The 18,620-nt window shown below is 45.1% G+C and overlaps 1 protein-coding gene across 2 annotated transcripts in view; it reads left to right on the top strand.

Moving 5' to 3' along the window:
* The first annotated feature begins 1,932 nt into the window (after window positions 1–1,932).
* LOC135530221 (2-acylglycerol O-acyltransferase 2-A-like) overlaps window positions 1,933–18,620 on the top strand; it is a 30,144-nt gene continuing 13,456 nt past the window's right edge. Inside the window, exons 1-3 of one of the 2 annotated variants that reach the window (XM_064958585.1) lie at window positions 1,933–1,981; window positions 2,203–2,363; window positions 15,757–15,935. In XM_064958585.1, the coding sequence (XP_064814657.1) occupies window positions 2,270–2,363; window positions 15,757–15,935 (273 nt within the window). In that variant the 5' untranslated portion in view covers window positions 1,933–1,981; window positions 2,203–2,269. Of the gene's footprint in view, window positions 1,982–2,202; window positions 2,364–15,756; window positions 15,936–18,072; window positions 18,320–18,620 lie in introns of those variants that run through there. The other variant, XM_064958586.1, reaches the window with a different exon arrangement.

Below are 18,620 nucleotides of genomic sequence, written 5' to 3'. Positions count from 1 at the left end.
TATAAATAACTAGAGTTTAGGTTACTACTATTATTATTATAAATAACTAGAGTTTAGGTCTACTACTATTATTATTATAAATAACTAGAGTTTAGGTCTACTACTATTATTATAAATAACTAGAGTTTAGGTCTACTACTACTATTATTATTATAAATAACTAGAGTTTAGGTCTACTACTATTATTATTATAAGTAAATAGAGTTTAGGTCTACTACTATTATTATGAATAAATGTAAATAGAGTTTGGGTCTACTACTATTATTATTATAAATAACTAGAGTTTAGGTCTACTACTATTATTATAAATAACTAGAGTTTAGGTCTACTACTATTATTATAAATAACTAGAGTTTATGTCTACTACTATTATTATAAATAACTAGAGTTTATGTCTACTACTATTATTATAAATAACTAGAGTTTAGGTCTACTACTATTATTATAAATAACTAGAGTTTGGGTCTACTACTATTATTATTATAAATAACTAGAGTTTAGGTCTACTACTATTATTATTATAAATAACTTTTTTTTACCTTTATTTAACCAGGCAAGTCAGTTAAGAACAAATTCTTATTTTCAATGACGGCCTAGGAACAGTGGGTTAACTGCCTGTTCAGTGGCAGAACGACAGATTTATACCTTGTCAGCTCGGGGGTTTGAACTTATTATTATTATAAATAAATAGAGTTTAGGTCTACTACTACTATTATTATTATAAATAACTAGAGTTTAGGACTACTACTATTATTATAAATAAATAGAGTTTAGGTCTACTACTATTATTATAAATAACTAGAGTTTAGGTCTACTACTATTATTATAAATAACTAGAGTTTAGGTCTACTACTATTATTATTATAAATAACTAGAGTTTAGGTCTACTACTATTATTATAAATAACTAGAGTTTAGGACTACTACTATTAATATTATAAATAACTAGAGTTTAGGTTTACTACTATTATTATTATAAATAACTAGAGTTTAGGTCTACTACTATTATTATAAATAACTAGAGTTTAGGACTGCTACTATTATTATTATAAATAACTAGAGTTTATGTCTACTACTATTATTATAAATAACTAGAGTTTATGTCTACTACTATTATTATAAATAACTAGAGTTTAGGTCTACTATTATTATAAATAACTAAAGACTACTACTACTAATTATTATTATACATAACTAGAGTTTAGGTCTACTACTATTATTATTATAAATAACTAGAGTTTATGTCTACTACTATTATTATAAATAACTAGAGTTTATGTCTACTACTATTATTATAAATAACTAGAGTTTAGGTCTACTATTATTATAAATAACTAAAGTTTAGACTTACTACTAATTATTATTATACATAACTAGAGTTTAGGTCTACTACTATTATTATTATAAATAACTTGAGTTTAGGTCTACTATTATTATTATTATAAATAACTAGAGTTTAGGTCTACTACTAATTATTCTACTACTAATTATAAGCTAGAGTTTAGGCTACTATTTATTATTATAAATAACTAGAGTTTAGGTCTACTACTACTTATTATTATAAATAACTAGAGTTTAGGTCTACTATTATTATTATTATAAATAACTAGAGTTTAGGTCTACTATTATTATAAATAACTAGAGTTTAAGCTACTAATTATTATAAATTACTAGAGTTTAGGCCTACTATTATTATAAATAACTAGAGTTTAAGCTACTAATTATTATTATAAATACCTAGAGTTTATGTTTACTATTAGCATAAATAACTCGGCTTTAGGTCTACTACTACTTATTATTATAAATAACTAGAGTTTCGGTCTACTACTATTATTATTATTATAAATAACTAGAGTTTAAACTACTATTTATTATTATTCTGGTATAAATCTGTCCTCCCGACCTCTCCTCTCCTTTGATTGGTTGACACGGTTCCATTCCGGGAAGAAGGTCGTGACGTGGAGTGGAGAGTCCTCTTGCAGGTGACTTGTTCTATTAGTTAATTTCTAAAGTTCGTTTGCAGATATTAACTCCGTCACTGAAACTAGAAAGGTTAACTGAAGACCAGCAACAACCGAGTAACGTTGATAACGCAACTTCCACGGTGCTGCACGAGCCTGACCCGTGCGTTTCAGAACTTTGTTGCAGAAAATTAGGAGCTATCACTCAAAACAACAACGTGTTCTCTCTCACACACCCGCAGCCAGACAGACAGAACGGGACCAGGCAGATTAAAACCTTGTAGCCGGAAAGGTCGTGTGTTTCCCGAGATGAAGATCCTGTTCGCTCCGCTGAACATCCCGCTGCGGAGGAGACTCCAGACAGCCGCGGTGCTGCAGTGGGTCTTCTCTTTCCTTGCGCTCGGTGAGTCAATTTCAGTTTAAGGGCTTTACTGGCGTAGGGAACATATGTTTACATTGCCAAAGCAAGTGAAATATATAAACAAAAGTGAAATTAACAAAATATGTACAGTAAACATTACACTTACAAAAGTTCCAAAATAATTTTGAAGAGATTTCAAATGTCATATTATGTAGGATACAGGATATATACAGTGTTGTAATGATGTGCAAATAGTTCAAGTACAAAAGGGAAAATAAATAAACAGGTTTTATTTACAATAGTGTTTGTTCTTCACTGGTTGAGTCTCTGTGTGTTGGAGATTAGCTGAGAGTGTTGTGATGTTCTCAAGGTTCGATCAATCAGTTTGTTGCAAATAGAGTAAATAGTCAAACTGAATTGCCAATAGATTGACTAACCCATTTATACTGCCTCCTAGAATCAACTTTTCAGGTATAAACTATGTGGTATTAATATGAGTCATTCATTCTAGTGTCAAAATTGATTACAAAGTATTAATTGGATAATATTGGCAATAAAATCAGTGTTGTCCAAAACGATATTTGGAATTGAGTCGGGAATTGTATGGATGGGTTGGGCCTGGATTACTTGCATTCCAATGTTTACCAATGAGGGGGTTCGATTCATCTCGCCCGGGCGCCGTGAAGGCGTGTTTACCAATGAGGGGGTTCGATTCATCTCGCCCGGGCGCCGTAAAGGCGTGTTTACCAATGAGGGGTTCGATTCATCTCGCCCGGGCGCCGTGAAGGCATGTTTTGCACCAGATTACTGTTGGATTTGAGAAGGGCGCTCTTCCCTTCCTGCTTTTGCCCGATGACATTGACGGGTAAAGGCCAGGTTCAACCTGGGTCAGTGTAATATTTTACAGTTATGTCTAATTACCCAGAGACAACAAGGTGTGGTCTGCTAGCTGTGATACTGTGATGTAGCCAGCTAAATACACAGCCTCTTCCTACTGGATAATGTGATGTAGCTCGCTAAATACACAGCCTCTCCCTACTGGGTAATGTGATGTAGCCAGCTAAATACACAGCCTCTCCCTACTGGGTAATGTGATGTAGCTCGCTAAATACACAGCCTCTCCCTACTGGGTAATGTGATGTAGCTCGCTAAATACACACCCTCTCCCTACTGGGTAATGTGATGTAGCTAGCTAAATACACAGCCTCTCCCTAATCTGAAGTAAAGTCATGGAGAGGAAGATTTACATAGCTAATGTGGCGCCTGACGATAAGGTTTGATAGGATGTAATGTTAGCCAGCTTGCTACTGATAATGTTTGACCTCGAACTTGCTAGCTAAGAAGATTCCTGCTAGCTAACGTTAGCTAGCTAGCCAATTCATTTCAACTTGGAGAAAGATTTTTTTTATTTAAAAAAATGTTTAACCTTTTATTTAACCAGGTAGGCTAGTTGAGAACAAGTTCTCATTTACAACTGCGACCTGGCCAAGATAAAGCAAAGCAGCGCAACACAAACAACAACACAGAGTTACACATGGAATACACAAGTGTACAGTCAATAACACTATGAAAAAAAAGGTCTATAAATAGGCCATAGTAGCGAAGTAATTACAATTTTAGCAGATTAACACTGGAGTGATAGATGAGCTGATGATGGTGTGTAAGTAGTGATACTGTGTGCAAAAGAGAAGCAAAGTAAATAAAAACAATATGGGGATGCGGTAGGTAGATTGGGTGGGCTAATTACAGATGGATTGATGTTTAAAGTTAGAGAGGGAAATGTAAGTCTCCAGCTTCGATGATTTATTTTTTTATATTTTTTTTTGCAATTTGCAATTTGCAATTTGTTCCAGTCACTGGCAGCAGAGAACTGGAAGGAAAGGCGGCCAAAAGAGGTGTTGGCTATGGGGATGACCAGTGAGATATACCTGCTGGAGCACGTGCTACGGGTGGGTGTTGTTATCGTGACCAGTGAGCTGAGATAAGGTGGAGCTTTACCTAGCATAGACTTGTAGATGACCTGGAGCCAGTGGGTCTGGCGACGAATATGTAGCGAGGGCCAGCCGACTAGAGCATACAGGTCACAGTGGTGGGTGGTATAAGGTGCTTTGGTAACAAAACGGATGGCACTGTGAAAGAATGCATTCAATTTGCTGAGTAGAGTATTGGAAGCTAATTTTTAGATGACATCGCCGAAGTCGAGGATCGGTAGGATAGTCAGTTTTACTAGGGTAAGTTTGGCGGCGTGACTGAAGGAGGCTTTGTTGCAAAATAGAAAGCCGATTCTAGATTTGATTTTGGATTGGAGAAGTTTGATATGAGTCTGGAAGGAGAGTTTACAGTCTAGTCAGACACCTAGGTATTTGGAGTTGTCCGTGTATTCTAGGTCAGAACCGTCCAGACTAGTGATGCTAGTCAAGCGGGCGGGTGCGGGCAGCGAACAGTTGAAAAGCATGCATTTGATTTTGCTAGCTTTTAAGAGCAGTTGGAGGCCACGGAAGGAGTGTTGTATGGCGTTGAAGCTTGTTTGGAGGTTAGTTAACACAATGGCCAAAGAAGGGCCAGATGTATACAGAATGGTGTTGTCTGCGTAGAGGTGGATCAGGGAATCACCCGCAGCAAGAGCGACATCGTTGATATATACAGAGAAAATAGTAGGCCTGAGAATTGAACCCTGTGGTACCCCCATAGAGACTGCCAGAGGTCCGGACAACAGGCCCTCCGATTTTACACACTGAACTCTGTCTGAGAAGTAGTTGGTGAACCAGGTGAGGCAGTCATTTGAGAAAACAAGGCTATTGAGTCTGCCAATAAGAATACGGTGGTTGACAAAGTCGAAAGCCTTGGCCAGGTCGATGAAGACGGCTGCACAGTACTGTCTTTTATTGATGTCGGTTACGATATCGTTTAGTGCCTTGAGTGTGGCTGAGGTGCTCCCATGACCAGCTCGGAAACCGGATTGCACAGCGGAGAAGGTACGGTGGGATTCGAAATGGTCAGTGATCTGTTTATTAACTTGGCTTTCAAAGACCTTAGAAAGGCAGGGCAGGATGGATGTAGGTCTGTAACAGTTTGGGTCTAGAGTGTCACCCCCTTTGAAGAGAGGGATGACCGCGGCTGCTTTCCAATCTTTAGCGATCTCGGAAGAAAGGAAAAATAGGTTGAACAGACTGGTAATAGGGGTTGCAACAATTGTGGCAGATAATTTTAGAAAGAGAGGGTCCAGATTGTCGAGCCCAGCTGATTTGTAGGGGTCCAGGTTTTGCAGCTCTTTCAGAACATCAGCTATCTGGATTTGGGTGAAGGAGAGGCTGGGGAGGCTCGGGCAAGTAGCTGCGAGGGGGATGGAGCTTTTGGCCGGGGTTGGGTTAGCCAGGAGGAAAGCATGGCCAGTCGTAGAGAAATACTTATTGAAATGTTCCATTATCATGGATTTATCGGTGGTGACCGTGTCGCCTAGCCTCAATGCAGTGGGCAGCTGGGCGGAGGTGCTCTTGTTCTCCATGGACTTTAGTGTCCCAAAACCTTTTGGAGTTTGAGCTACAGGCTGCAAATTTCTTTTTGAAAAAGCTAGCCTTTGCATTCCTGACTGACTGTGTGTATTGGTTCCTGACTTCCCTGAACAATTGCATATCGCAGGGACAATTCGATGCTATTGCCGTCCGCCACAGGATGTTTTTGTGCTGGTCAAGGGCAGTCAGGTCAGGAGGGAACCAAGGGCTATATTTGTTCTTTGTTCTACATTTTTTTGAAAGGGGCATGCTTATTTAAGATGTTGAGGAAAGCACTTTTAAAGAACGACCAGGCATCCTCGACTGACGGGATGAGGTCAATATCCTTCCAGGATACCTGGGCCAGGTCGATTAGAAAGGCCTTCTCGCAGAAGTGTTTTATGGAGCGTTTGACAGTGATGAGGGGTGATCGCTTGACCGCGGACCCATAGCAGATGCAGGCAATGAGGCAGTGATCGCTGAGATCCTGATTAAAAACAGCAGAGGTGTATTTGGAGGGCAAGTTGGTCAGGATGATATCTATAAGGGTGCCCATGTTTATGTAATTACGGTTGTACCTGGTGGGTTCCTTGATAATTTGTGTGAGATTGAGGGCATCTAGCTTAGATTGTAGGACTGCTGGGGTGTTAAGCATATCCCAGTTTAGGTAACCTAACAGAATGAACTCTGAAGATAGATGAGGGACAATCAATTCACATATGGTGTCCAGGGCACAGCTGGGAGCTGAGGGGGGTCGGTAGCAGGTGGCAACAGTGAGAGACTTATTTCTGGAGAGATTCATTTTTAAAATGAGAAGTTCAAACTGTTTGTGCATAGACCTGGAAAGTATGACAGAACTTTGCACGCTATCTCTGCAGTAGATTGCAACTCCTCCCCCTTTGGCAGTTCTATCTTGATGGAAAATGTTGTAGTTGAGTATTGACATCTCAGAATTTTTGGTGGCCTTCTTAAGCCAGGATTCAGACATGGCAAGGAGATCGGGGTTGGCGGAGTGTGCTAAAACAGTGAGTACAACAAACTTAGGGAGGAGGCTTCAGATGTTAACATGCAAGAAACCAAGGCTTTTTCGATTACAGAAGTCAACAAATGAGTGCCTGGGGACACGCAGGGCCTGGGATAGCCTCCACATCACCCGAGGAACAGAGGAGTAGGATGAAGGTACGGCTAAAGGCTAGCAAAACTGATCGTCTAGTGCGTTGGGGACAGAGAATAAAATTAGCAGATTTCTGGGTGTGGTAGAATAGATTCAGGACATAATGTGCAGACAAGGGTATGGTGGGGTGCAGGTACAGTGGAGGTAAGCCCAGGCACTGAGGGATGATAAGAGAGGTTGCATCTCTGGGAATGCTGGTTCTACTCGGTGAGGTCACCGCATGTGTGGGAGGTGGGACAAAGGAGGTATCTCAGGCATGTACAGTGGGACTAGGGGCTCCGCAGTAAACTAATACAATGTATACTGTTGTTTAAGATACTTATCATATTGACATTTGAGAGAGACATAAAGCGAGGTATAAAACAACCACAGGTGTTGATTGGGAGAGCGAGCTAAGTCAACAACGGGTAAGACCACAACAGCTAATCAGCTAAGTCAACAACAACAGGTAAAATGGTGATGAATGAGCAGAGAGGGTCGGTTAACTACAAACAGGTAAAATGCTGATGAATGGACAGAAAGGGTCGGTTAACTACACACAGGTAAAATAGCGATGAATGGACAGAGCGGGTCGGTTAACTACACTTAGGGCCGGAGTTGGAGGCTGGGGCCGACAGATAAACAAAGTGAAGTACCGTGATAAATGAACAGTCCAGCAGGCATCAGCTATGCGGCCAATAGAAGGAACAGGGAAGCAGCTAGGTAGGCGTTGCTCCACTAGCACGCGGGAGACACAGCATTTAAAGTTAGCAGTCCGGGGTAAGTAGAAGCGTCTGCTCCGTCGTCTGGCAAAGGTCGGTTGAAGGCACAGCTGATGGAATTACATCTGCGGGCCAGTCGTGGTGGTACGGCGGGGCCCCGTGTCGACGAAGGGGCAGGGCAAGATGGCGAAAGAGTTATTGTAGTTTTGGGAATTTTGTTTGCTAGCCGGGAGATGCGCCTGGCTCAGGGCTAGCTTCTGGGCTGGGTCACTCAGTTGAAGATAGCTAGCTGTGATGATCAATGGTCGGCAGGAATCTGGCGTTGTAGTGGAGAAAAACAGTCAGAAGCTGGCAGGTATTATCCAGGCTAAAAAAACGGCTGGTGCCTGAGCAGAGGGTAAAGGCCACTAGCAGTGGCTAACGATGATTAAATAGCTAGTAACGTAGCTAATTAGCTGGCTACCTTCTGATGAAAGTTTTGGCTATAACAAAAAAAAGACAAAGTAAACGAGAGGACAACAAACCACGTCTGCACTGCTACACCATCTTGGAAGCATGATTAAAAGACAGGTTAATACAGATGGAGGACAGGAGATGTCATGGAGTCCCCTGATTAAAAGACAGGTTCACTGTCTGCCCTCTCCTGTCTCCTCCTGTCTGGTACAGCTATCTCCACCACACTCACCCCTCTCTGTTCACTGTCTGCCCTCTCCTGTCTCCCCCTGTCTGGTACAGGTACCCCCACCACACTCCCCTCTCTCCCTGGTCTGTCTCCCCCTGTCTGGTACAGCTACCTCCACCACACTCACCCCTCTCTGTTCACTGTCTGCCCTCTCCTGTCTCCTCCTGTCTGGTACAGGTACCCCCACCACACTCCCCTCTCTCCCTGGTCTGTCTCCCCCTGTCTGGTACAGCTACCTCCACCACACTCAACCCTCTCTGTTCACTGTCTGCCCTCCTGTCTCCTCCTGTCTGATACAGGTACCCCCACCACACTCCCCTCTCTCCCTGGTCTGTCTCCCCCTGTCTGGTACAGCTACCTCCACCACACTCACCCCTCTCTCCCTGGTCTGTCTCCTCCTGTCTGGTACAGGTACCCCCACTACACTCCCCTCTCTCCCTGGTCTGTCTCCCCCTGTCTGGTACAGCTACCTCCACCACACTCACCCTTCTCTGTTCACTGTCTGCCCTCTCCTGTCTCCTCCTGTCTGGTACAGGTACCCCCACCACACTCCCCTCTCTCCCTGGTCTGTCTCCCCCTGTCTGGTACAGCTACCCCACCACACTCACCCTTCTCTGTTCACTGTCTGCCCTCTCCTGTCTCCTCCTGTCTGGTACTGGTCTGTCTCCCCCTGTCTGGTACAGGTACCCATTTAACATTTACATTTAAGTCATTTAGCAGACGCTCTTATCCAGAGCGACTTACAAATTGGTGAATTCACCTTCTGACATCAGTGGAACAGCCACTTTACAATAGTGCATCTAAATCATTTAAGGGGGGGGGTGAGAAGGATTGCTTTATCCTATCCTAGGTATTCCTTGAAGAGGTGGGGTTTCAGGTGTCTCCGGAAGGTGGTGATTGACTCCGCTGTCCTGGCGTCGTGAGGGAGTTTGTTCCACCATTGGGGGGCCAGAGCAGCGAACAGTTTTGACTGGGCTGAGCGGGAACTGTACTTCCTCAGTGGTAGGGAGGCGAGCAGGCCAGAGGTGGATGAACGCAGTGCCCTTGTTTGGGTGTAGGGCCTGATCAGAGCCTGGAGGTACTGCGGTGCCGTTCCCCTCACAGCTCCGTAGGCAAGCACCATGGTCTTGTAGCGGATGCGAGCTTCAACTGGAAGCCAGTGGAGAGAGCGGAGGAGCGGGGTGACGTGAGAGAACTTGGGAAGGTTGAACACCAGACGGGCTGCGGCGTTCTGGATGAGTTGTAGGGGTTTAATGGCACAGGCAGGGAGCCCAGCCAACAGCGAGTTGCAGTAATCCAGACGGGAGATGACAAGTGCCTGGATTAGGACCTGCGCCGCTTCCTGTGTGAGGCAGGGGCGTTCTCTGCGGATGTTGTAGAGCATGAACCTACAGGAACGGGCCACCGCCTTGATGTTAGTTGAGAACGACAGGGTGTTGTCCAGGATCACGCCAAGGTTCTTAGCGCTCTGGGAGGAGGAAACAATGGAGTTGTCAACCGTGATGGCGAGATCATGGAACGGGCAGTCCTTCCCCGGGAGGAAGAGCAGCTCCGTCTTGCCGAGGTTCAGCTTGAGGTGGTGATCCGTCATCCACACTGATATGTCTGCCAGACATGCAGAGATGCGATTCGCCACCTGGTCATCAGAAGGGGGAAAGGAGAAGATTAATTGTGTGTCGTCTGCATAGCAATGATAGGAGAGACCATGTGAGGTTATGACAGAGCCAAGTGACTTGGTGTATAGCGAGAATAGGAGAGGGCCTAGAACAGAGCCCTGGGGGACACCAGTGGTGAGAGCGCGTGGCGAGGAGACAGATTCTCGCCACGCCACCTGGTAGGAGCGACCTGTCAGGTAGGACGCAATCCAAGCGTGGGCAGCACCGGAGATGCCCAACTCGGAGAGGGTGGAGAGGAGGATCTGATGGTTCACAGTGTCGAAGGCAGCCGATAGGTCTAGAAGGATGAGAGCAGAGGAGAGAGAGTTAGCTTTAGCAGTGCGGAGCGCCTCCGTGATACAGAGAAGAGCAGTCTCAGTTGAATGACTAGTCTTGAAACCTGACTGATTTGGATCAAGAAGGTCATTCTGAGAGAGATAGCGGGAGAGCTGGCCAAGGACGGCACGTTCAAGAGTTTTGGAGAGAAAAGAAAGAAGGGATACTGGTCTGTAGTTGTTGACATCGGAGGGATCGAGTGTAGGTTTTTTCAGAAGGGGTGCAACTCTCGCTCTCTTGAAGACGGAAGGGACGTAGCCAGCAGTCAGGGATGAGGTGAGGTAAGGGAGAAGGTCTCCGGAAATGGTCTGGAGAAGAGAGGAGGGGATAGGGTCAAGCGGGCAGGTTGTTGGGCGGCCGGCCGTCACAAGAAGCGAGATTTCATCTGGAGAGAGAGGGGAGAAAGAGGTCAGAGCACAGGGTAGGGCAGTGTGAGCAGAACCAGCGGTGTCGTTTGACTTAGCAAACGAGGATCGGATGTCGTCGACCTTCTTTTCAAAATGGTTGACGAAGTCATCCGCAGAGAGGGAGGAGGGGGGGGGGGGAGGAGGATTCAGGAGGGAGGAGAAGGTGGCAAAGAGCTTCCTAGGGTTAGAGGCAGATGCTTGGAATTTAGAGTGGTAGAAAGTGGCTTTAGCAGCAGAGACAGAGGAGGAAAATGTAGAGAGGAGGGAGTGAAAGGATGCCAGGTCCGCAGGGAGGCGAGTTTTCCTCCATTTCCGCTCGGCTGCCCGGAGCACTGTTCTGTGAGCTCGCAATGAGTCGTCGAGCCACGGAGCGGGAGGGGAGGACCGAGCCGGCCTGGAGGATAGGGGACATAGAGAGTCAAAGGATGCAGAAAGGGAAGAGAGGAGGGTTGAGGAGGCAGAATCAGGAGATAGGTTGGAGAAGGTATGAGCAGAGGGAAGAGATGATAGGATGGAAGAGGAGAGAGTAGCGGGGGAGAGAGAGCGAAGGTTGGGACGGCGCGATACCATCCGAGTAGGGGCAGTGTGGGAAGTGTTGGATGAGAGCGAGAGGGAAAAGGATACAAGGTAGTGGTCGGAGACTTGGAGGGGAGTTGCAATGAGGTTAGTGGAAGAACAGCATCTAGTAAAGATGAGGTCGAGCGTATTGCCTGCCTTGTGAGTAGGGGGAAGGTGAGAGGGTGAGGTCAAAAGAGGAGAGGAGTGGAAAGAAGGAGGCAGAGAGGAATGAGTCAAAGGTAGACGTGGGGAGGTTAAAGTCGCCCAGGACTGTGAGAGGTGAGCCGTCCTCAGGAAAGGAGCTTATCAAGGCATCAAGCTCATTGATGAACTCTCCGAGGGAACCTGGAGGGCGATAAATGATAAGGATGTTAAGCTTGAAAGGGCTGGTAACTGTGACAGCATGGAATTCAAAGGAGGCGATAGACAGATGGGTAAGGGGAGAAAGAGAGAATGACCACTTGGGAGAGATGAGGATCCCGGTGCCACCACCCCGCTGACCAGAAGCTCTCGGGGTGTGCGAGAACACGTGGGCGGACGAAGAGAGAGCAGTAGGAGTAGCAGTGTTATCTGTGGTGATCCATGTTTCCGTCAGTGCCAAGAAGTCGAGGGACTGGAGGGAGGCATAGGCTGAGATGAACTCTGCCTTGTTGGCCGCAGATCGGCAGTTCCAGAGGCTACCGGAGACCTGGAACTCCACGTGGGTCGTGCGCGCTGGGACCACCAGATTAGGGTGGCCGCGGCCACGCGGTGTGGAGCGTTTGTATGGTCTGTGCAGAGAGGAGAGAACAGGGATAGATAGACACATAGTTGACAGGCTACAGAAGAGGCTACGCTAATGCAAAGGAGATTGGAATGACAAGTGGACTACACTTATCGAATGTTCAGAACGTTAAGCTTACGTAGCAAGAATCTTATTGACTAAAATGATTGAAATGATACAGTACTGCTGGAGTAGGCTAGCTGGCAGTGGCTACGTTGTTGACACTACACTAATCAAGTCGTTCCGTCGAGTGTAATAGTTTCTACAGTGCTGCTATTCGGGGGCTAGCTGGCTAGCTAGCAGTGTTGATTACGTAACGTTACGTTAAAAGAACGACAATAGCTGGCTAGCTAACCTAGAAAATCGCTCCAGACTACACAATTGTCTTAGATACAAAGACGGCTATGTAGCTAGCTAGCTACGATCAAACAAATCAAACCGTTGTACTGTAATGAAGTGAAATGAAAATGTGATACTACCTGTGGAGCGAGGCGGAATGTTGACCGGGTTGTTGAAGTTCAATTCGGAAGACGTTGGCTAGCTGTTGGCTAGCTAGCTAGCAGTGACTCCTACGTTAAGGATGACAAATAGCTGGCTAGCTAACCTCGGTAAATTAAGATAATCACTCTAAGTCTACACACTCTAAACTACACAATTACCTTGGATACGAAGACAGCAAAGACAACTATGTAGCTAGCTAACACTACACTAATCGAGTCGTTGAGTGTAATAGTTTCTACAGTGCTAGTGGACGTTAGCTAGCTGCTGTGCTAGTGGACGTTAGCTAGCTGCTGGGCAGAAAGCAGTGTAGACTACGTTAGGACGACGAAATACGATAATTACGCAATTATCTTTGATACAAAGACGGCTATGTAGCTAGCTAAGAAGAAATTGCTAAGATTAGACAAATCAAACCGTTGTACTATAATGAAATGTAATGAAAAGTTATACTACCTGCGGACCGAAGAGTAGATGCGACCGCTCGCTCCAACCCGGAACCGGTTGGAGCGAGCGGTCTACCCCCACCACACTCACCCCTCTCCCTGGTCTGTCTCCCCCTGTCTGGTACAGCTACCTCCACCACACTCACCCCTCTCCCTGGTCTGTCTCCCCCTGTCTGGTACAGCTACCCCCACCACACTCCCCTCTCTCCCTGGTCTGTCTCCCCCTGTCTGGTACAGCTACCTCCACCACACTCACCCCTCTCTGTTCACTGTCTGCCCTCCTGTCTCCTCCTGTCTGATACAGGTACCCCCACCACACTCACCCCTCTCTCCCTGGTCTGTCTCCCCCTGTCTGGTACAGCTACCTCCACCACACTCACCCCTCTCTCCCTGGTCTGTCTCCCCCTGTCTGGTACAGCTACCTCCACCACACTCACCCCTCTCCCCAGCTTTCGTTATCCTCCAGCACACAGACACTGTTGGGGCGAGTGACTCTGAACTTACAATGGCCTCAAGTCGTTATATATTACATTTTTTCTTGTACATTTTGCTATTTGCCTGATGAGTCCTGCATGTTTTGTTGACAACAAACTTTCTTTACCCAACCGTGGGACAGACTGTTTGTTCCCACACTCGGGACTCTGACTCTCTATTGGTTACACAGACTTTTGTCCTACCATCCTATTCTAACCACCTCTCGCCGGCTTTGTGTTCATGTTACCTGATGAAATTGCTGTACAATATGACCTTGTTGCCATCTGATGCACATTCAGGTGTCATAAATCAGCACTGCAGAGCTCTCCCTGTCCTCTGCTGTTCCCTGATTGTATTACTGTTGATGATATCTGGAAATGTGCATGTACACCCTGGTCCATCTACTGTTGCTAGCCCCAATTCTGACTTGTGCTCTATCTGCTTCACTGCTTCACTGATAGTTAAATAAAGGTAAAATAAAAAATTTAAAGTGTGGGTTCACAGCTCCAATCCAGATGTGTTGGTCATTACTGAGACGTGGTTCAGAAAGAGTGTTTTGTACACTGATGTTAGCCTTTCTGGTTATAACCTTTTTTTGGCAACACAGATCTTCCAAAGGTGGGGGAGTGATAATCTTTACCAAGGATCACCTTCAGTGCTCGGTTGTCTCCACCAAGTCTGTCCCCAAACTATTTGAATTGCTGGTTTTAAGCATTAAACTTTCAAATAGCTCTTTGTTTACTGTTGCTGGGTGCTATCGTCCTCCATCAGCACTGGCCTGTACCCTACCTGCCCTAAGCTTTCCCCTGGCCCCTTACACGAAGCCTGAATTTGTCCTGCTAGGTGACCTAAACTGGGACGGGTTTAAACTACCTGACCAAGTCCTAAGGCAATGGGACTCCCTAAATCTTTCTCAGATTATCACCAATCCCACAAGGTATGACTCCAAACACCCAGAAAAGGCTTCTCTCCTCGATGTTATCCTCACAAATAATCCTGATAGGTATCAGTCTGGTGTTTCTGTAATGACCTTAGTGATCACTGTTTTACAGCCTGTGTTCGTAATGGCTGCTCAGTGAAACGACCTATCCTGATTTGCCATAGACGCTTGCTAAAACACTTTAATGAGCAAGCCTTCCTTCATGACCTGGCCTCTGTAAATTGGTATAGTATCTAATGGATCAGGTTAGGACTGGTCCTAGGTTAGTATCTAATGGATCAGGTTAGGGCTGGTCCTAGGTTAGTATCTAATGGATCAGGTTAAGTCTGGTCCAAGGTTAGTATCTAATGGATCAGGTTAGGGCTGGTCCTAGATCAGTATCTAATGGTTCAGGTTAGGGCTGGTCCTAGATCAGTATCTAATGGTTCAGGTTAAGACTGGTCCAAGGTTAGTATCTAATGGATCAGGTTAGGGCTGGTCCTAGATCAGTATCTAATGGATCAGGTTAGGACTGGTCCTAGGTTAGTATCTAATGGATCAGGTTAGGGCTGGTCCAAGATCAGTATCTAATGGTTCAGGTTAGGGCTGGTCCTAGATCAGTGGTTAGGTTAGTATCTAATGGTTCAGGTTAGGACTGGTCCTAGATCAATGGTTAAGTTAGTATCTAATGGATCAGGTTAGGGCTGGTCCTAGATCAGTATCTAATGGTTCAGGTTAGGGCTGGTCCTAGATCAGTGGTTAGGATAGTATCTAATGGTTCAGGTTAGGACTGGTCCTAGATCAGTGGTTAGGATAGTATCTAATGGTTCAGGTTAGGACTGGTCCTAGATCAGTGGTTAGGTTAGTATCTAATGGATCAGGTTAGGACTGGGGCAGGGTGATCTGGTCCTAGATCAGTGGTTATGGTTGTATAGTGTAACCCTCTAACCCTAGCGCCATGTACTTCCCAGAGGTCAGATCCATCTCTGTACCACAGCACCATGCACCTCCCAGAGGTCAAATAGAGCTCTGTACCACAGCGCCATGCACCTCCCAGAGTATGTTGAATGCACTGAGACCATATCACCGCTGTGCTTCCAATGCAGACCATGCATTACCTTTGTCTCTGTAGTGAAGCTGGGGTCACCTTGTTAGGGGACAGGGGTATGTGTGGGTGAGAATGGACACACACACACCACACCACACCACACCACACCACACCACACATTTGCTCTCTGCTCTCCTTTATCAAACATGTGACCTTATTTTCCTCCCCCCAGCGAGTAACTGACCAATAACATGTCTGCCCTATTTCCCCCCCCATCCCCCAGCCCAGTGTTGTCTAGCAGGGTATGTGTTGCTGTGCGTCTCTGATTGGTGGGTTCTGGCGGCGCTGTATGCTGGTTGGCTGTATCTGGACAGGGACACACCCACCAGCGGGGGTCGGAGGTCAGAGTGGCTTCGGAACTGGAGCGTCTGGAAACACTTCAGAGACTACTTCCCTCTAAATGTAAGACTGACCCCTAACAGGCCTTCTACATGGGCCGTAACTTTTGAAAGAGTGTGAGACGCTCCCATTCATTTCAATGAAACCTGTGTCTAAGCAATACTGCTCTGCAAGAGGCTCATGCTGCTCAGCCAAACTTCCTTCCTTTTCCCCCCATCTCTCTCAATTCAAATGGCTTCCTCTCTTTCTCATTTCAATTCAAAGGGCTTTGACGTTTTAAAAGAATATGGACATTTCAAATGTTATATTATTGGTTATGTCCAGTGTTGTAGCAATGTGCAAGTAGTTGAAGTATGAAAGGGAAATTAAATGAACAGATAAATATAGGTAGTACAGTCGTGGCCAAAAGTTTTGAGAATGACACAAATATTAATTTACACAAAGTTTGCTGCTTCAGTGTCTTCAGATATTTTTGTCAGGTGTTACTATGGAAAACTGAAGTATAATTACAAGCATTTCGTAAGTGTCAAAGGCTTTTATTGACAATTACATGAAGTTGATGCAGAGTTTACCCTTCTTTTTCAAGACCTCTGCAATCCGCCCTGGCATGCTGTCAATTAACTTCTGGGCCACATCCTGACTGATGGCAGCCCATTCTTGCATAATCAATGCTTAGAGTTTGTCAGAATTTGTGGCTTTTTGTTTGTCCACCTGCCTCTTGAGGATTGACCACAAGTTCTCAATGGGATTAAGGTCTGGGGAGTTTCCTGGCCATGGACCTGAAATATCAATGTTTTGTTCCCCGAGCCACTTAGTTATCACTTGCTTTATGACAAGGTGCTCCATTGCCTTATGACAAGGTGCTCCATCATGCTGGAAAAGGCATTGTTTGTCACCAAACTGTTCCTGGATGGTTGGGAGAAGTTGCTCTCGGAGGTTGTGTTGGTACCATTCTTTATTCATGGCTGTGTTCTTAGGCAAATTGTGAGTGAGACCACTCACTTGGCTGCGAAGCAACCCCACACATGAATGGTCTCAGGATGCTTTACTGTTGGCATGACACAGGACTGATGGTAGCTCTCACCTTGTCTTCTCCAGACAAGCTTTTTTCAGGATGCCCCAAACAATCGGAAAGGGGATTCATCAGAGAAAATGACTTTACCACAGTCCTCAGCAGTTCAATCCGTGTACCTTTTGCAGAATATCAGTCTGTCCCTGATGTTTTTCCTGGAGAGAAGTGGCTTCTTTGCTGCCCTTCTTGACACCAGGCCATCCTCCAAAATTCTTCGCCTCGCTCTGCGTGCAGATGCACTCGCACCTGCCACACCTGAGCAAGCTCTGTACTGGTGGTGCCCCAATCCCGCAGCTGAATCAACTCAAGGCAACGGTCCTAGTGCTTGCTGGACTTTCTTGGGTGCCCTGAAGCCTTCTTCACAACAATTGAACCGCTCTCCTTGAAGATCCGATAAATGGTTGATTTAGGTGCAATCTTACTGGCAGCAATATCCTTTTTGTGCAAAGCAATGATGACTGCACATGTTTCCTTGCAGGTAACCATGGTTGACAGATGAAGAACAATGATTCCAAGCACCACCCTCCTTTTTATTTTATTTTACTAGGCAAGTCAGTTAAGAACAAATTCTTATTTTCAATGACGGCCTAGGAACAGTGGGTTAACTGCCTGTTCAGGTGCAGAACGACAGATTTGTACCTTGTCAGCTTGGGGATTTGAACTTGCAACCTTCCGGTTACTAGTCCAACGCTCTACCCACTAGGCTACACTGCCGCCCCTTTTGAAGCTTCCAGTCTGTTATTTGAACTCAATCAGCATGACAGAGTGATCTCCAGCCTTGTCCTCATCAACACTCACACCAGTGTTAACGAGAGAATCACTGACATGTCAGCTGGTCCTCTTGTAGCAGGGCTGAAATGCAGAGGAAATGTTTTTTGGGGATTCAGTTAATTTGCATGGCAAAGATGGACTTTGCAATTAATTACAATTTATCTGATCACCCTTCATAACATTCTGGAGTAAATGCAAATTGCCATCATACAAACTGATGCAGCAGACTGAAAATGTATATTTGTGTCATTCTCAAAACATTTGGCCACGACTGTATTTACAATGTTGTTTGTGCTCCACTGGTTGCCCTTTTGTCATGGCAACGGGCCACACATCATGCAACTGTGTTTGCACACTGTGGTATTTCACCCAGGAGATATGGGAGTTTATCAGTTTGACTTATTTTCTAAATCTTTGTGTATCCGTGTAATCTGAGGGAAATATGTGTCTCTGATATGGTCATACATTTGGCAGGAGGTTAGGAAGTGCAGCTCAGTTTCCACCTCATTTTGTGGGCAGTGAGCTCATAGGCAGACCTCAAGAGAAGACTGAGGTGGTGCCTCTCAATAGCAAGGTTATGCTCACTGAGTCTGTACATAGTCAGGTATGTTATCTCTGCTCTGCATTCATTTTTTGGAGTTTTGCGTTGTACACAGAGTATATTTTTGCAGAATTCTGCATAGTCTCAATTGGGTGTTTTGTCCCAGTTTGTGGGATGGTGTTAGAGTTTAAGTATAGCCAATTGGAATTTGTAGTCTGTATATTTTATAATTTCATTGAGGATACCATCAACACCACAGGCCTTTTTGGGTTGGAGGGTTTTTATTTTGTCCTGTAGTTCATTCAATATAATTGGAGAATGGTAGTCTGGTAGTCTTCAATAGTTGATTTTAAGATTTGTATTT

Source organism: Oncorhynchus masou, unplaced genomic scaffold, assembly GCF_036934945.1.
Source record: "Oncorhynchus masou masou isolate Uvic2021 unplaced genomic scaffold, UVic_Omas_1.1 unplaced_scaffold_1293, whole genome shotgun sequence".
Lineage (NCBI taxonomy): Eukaryota > Metazoa > Chordata > Actinopteri > Salmoniformes > Salmonidae > Oncorhynchus > Oncorhynchus masou.
Note: the sequence above shows the minus strand (reverse complement) of the source record. Positions and strands in the feature narration are given on the sequence as shown.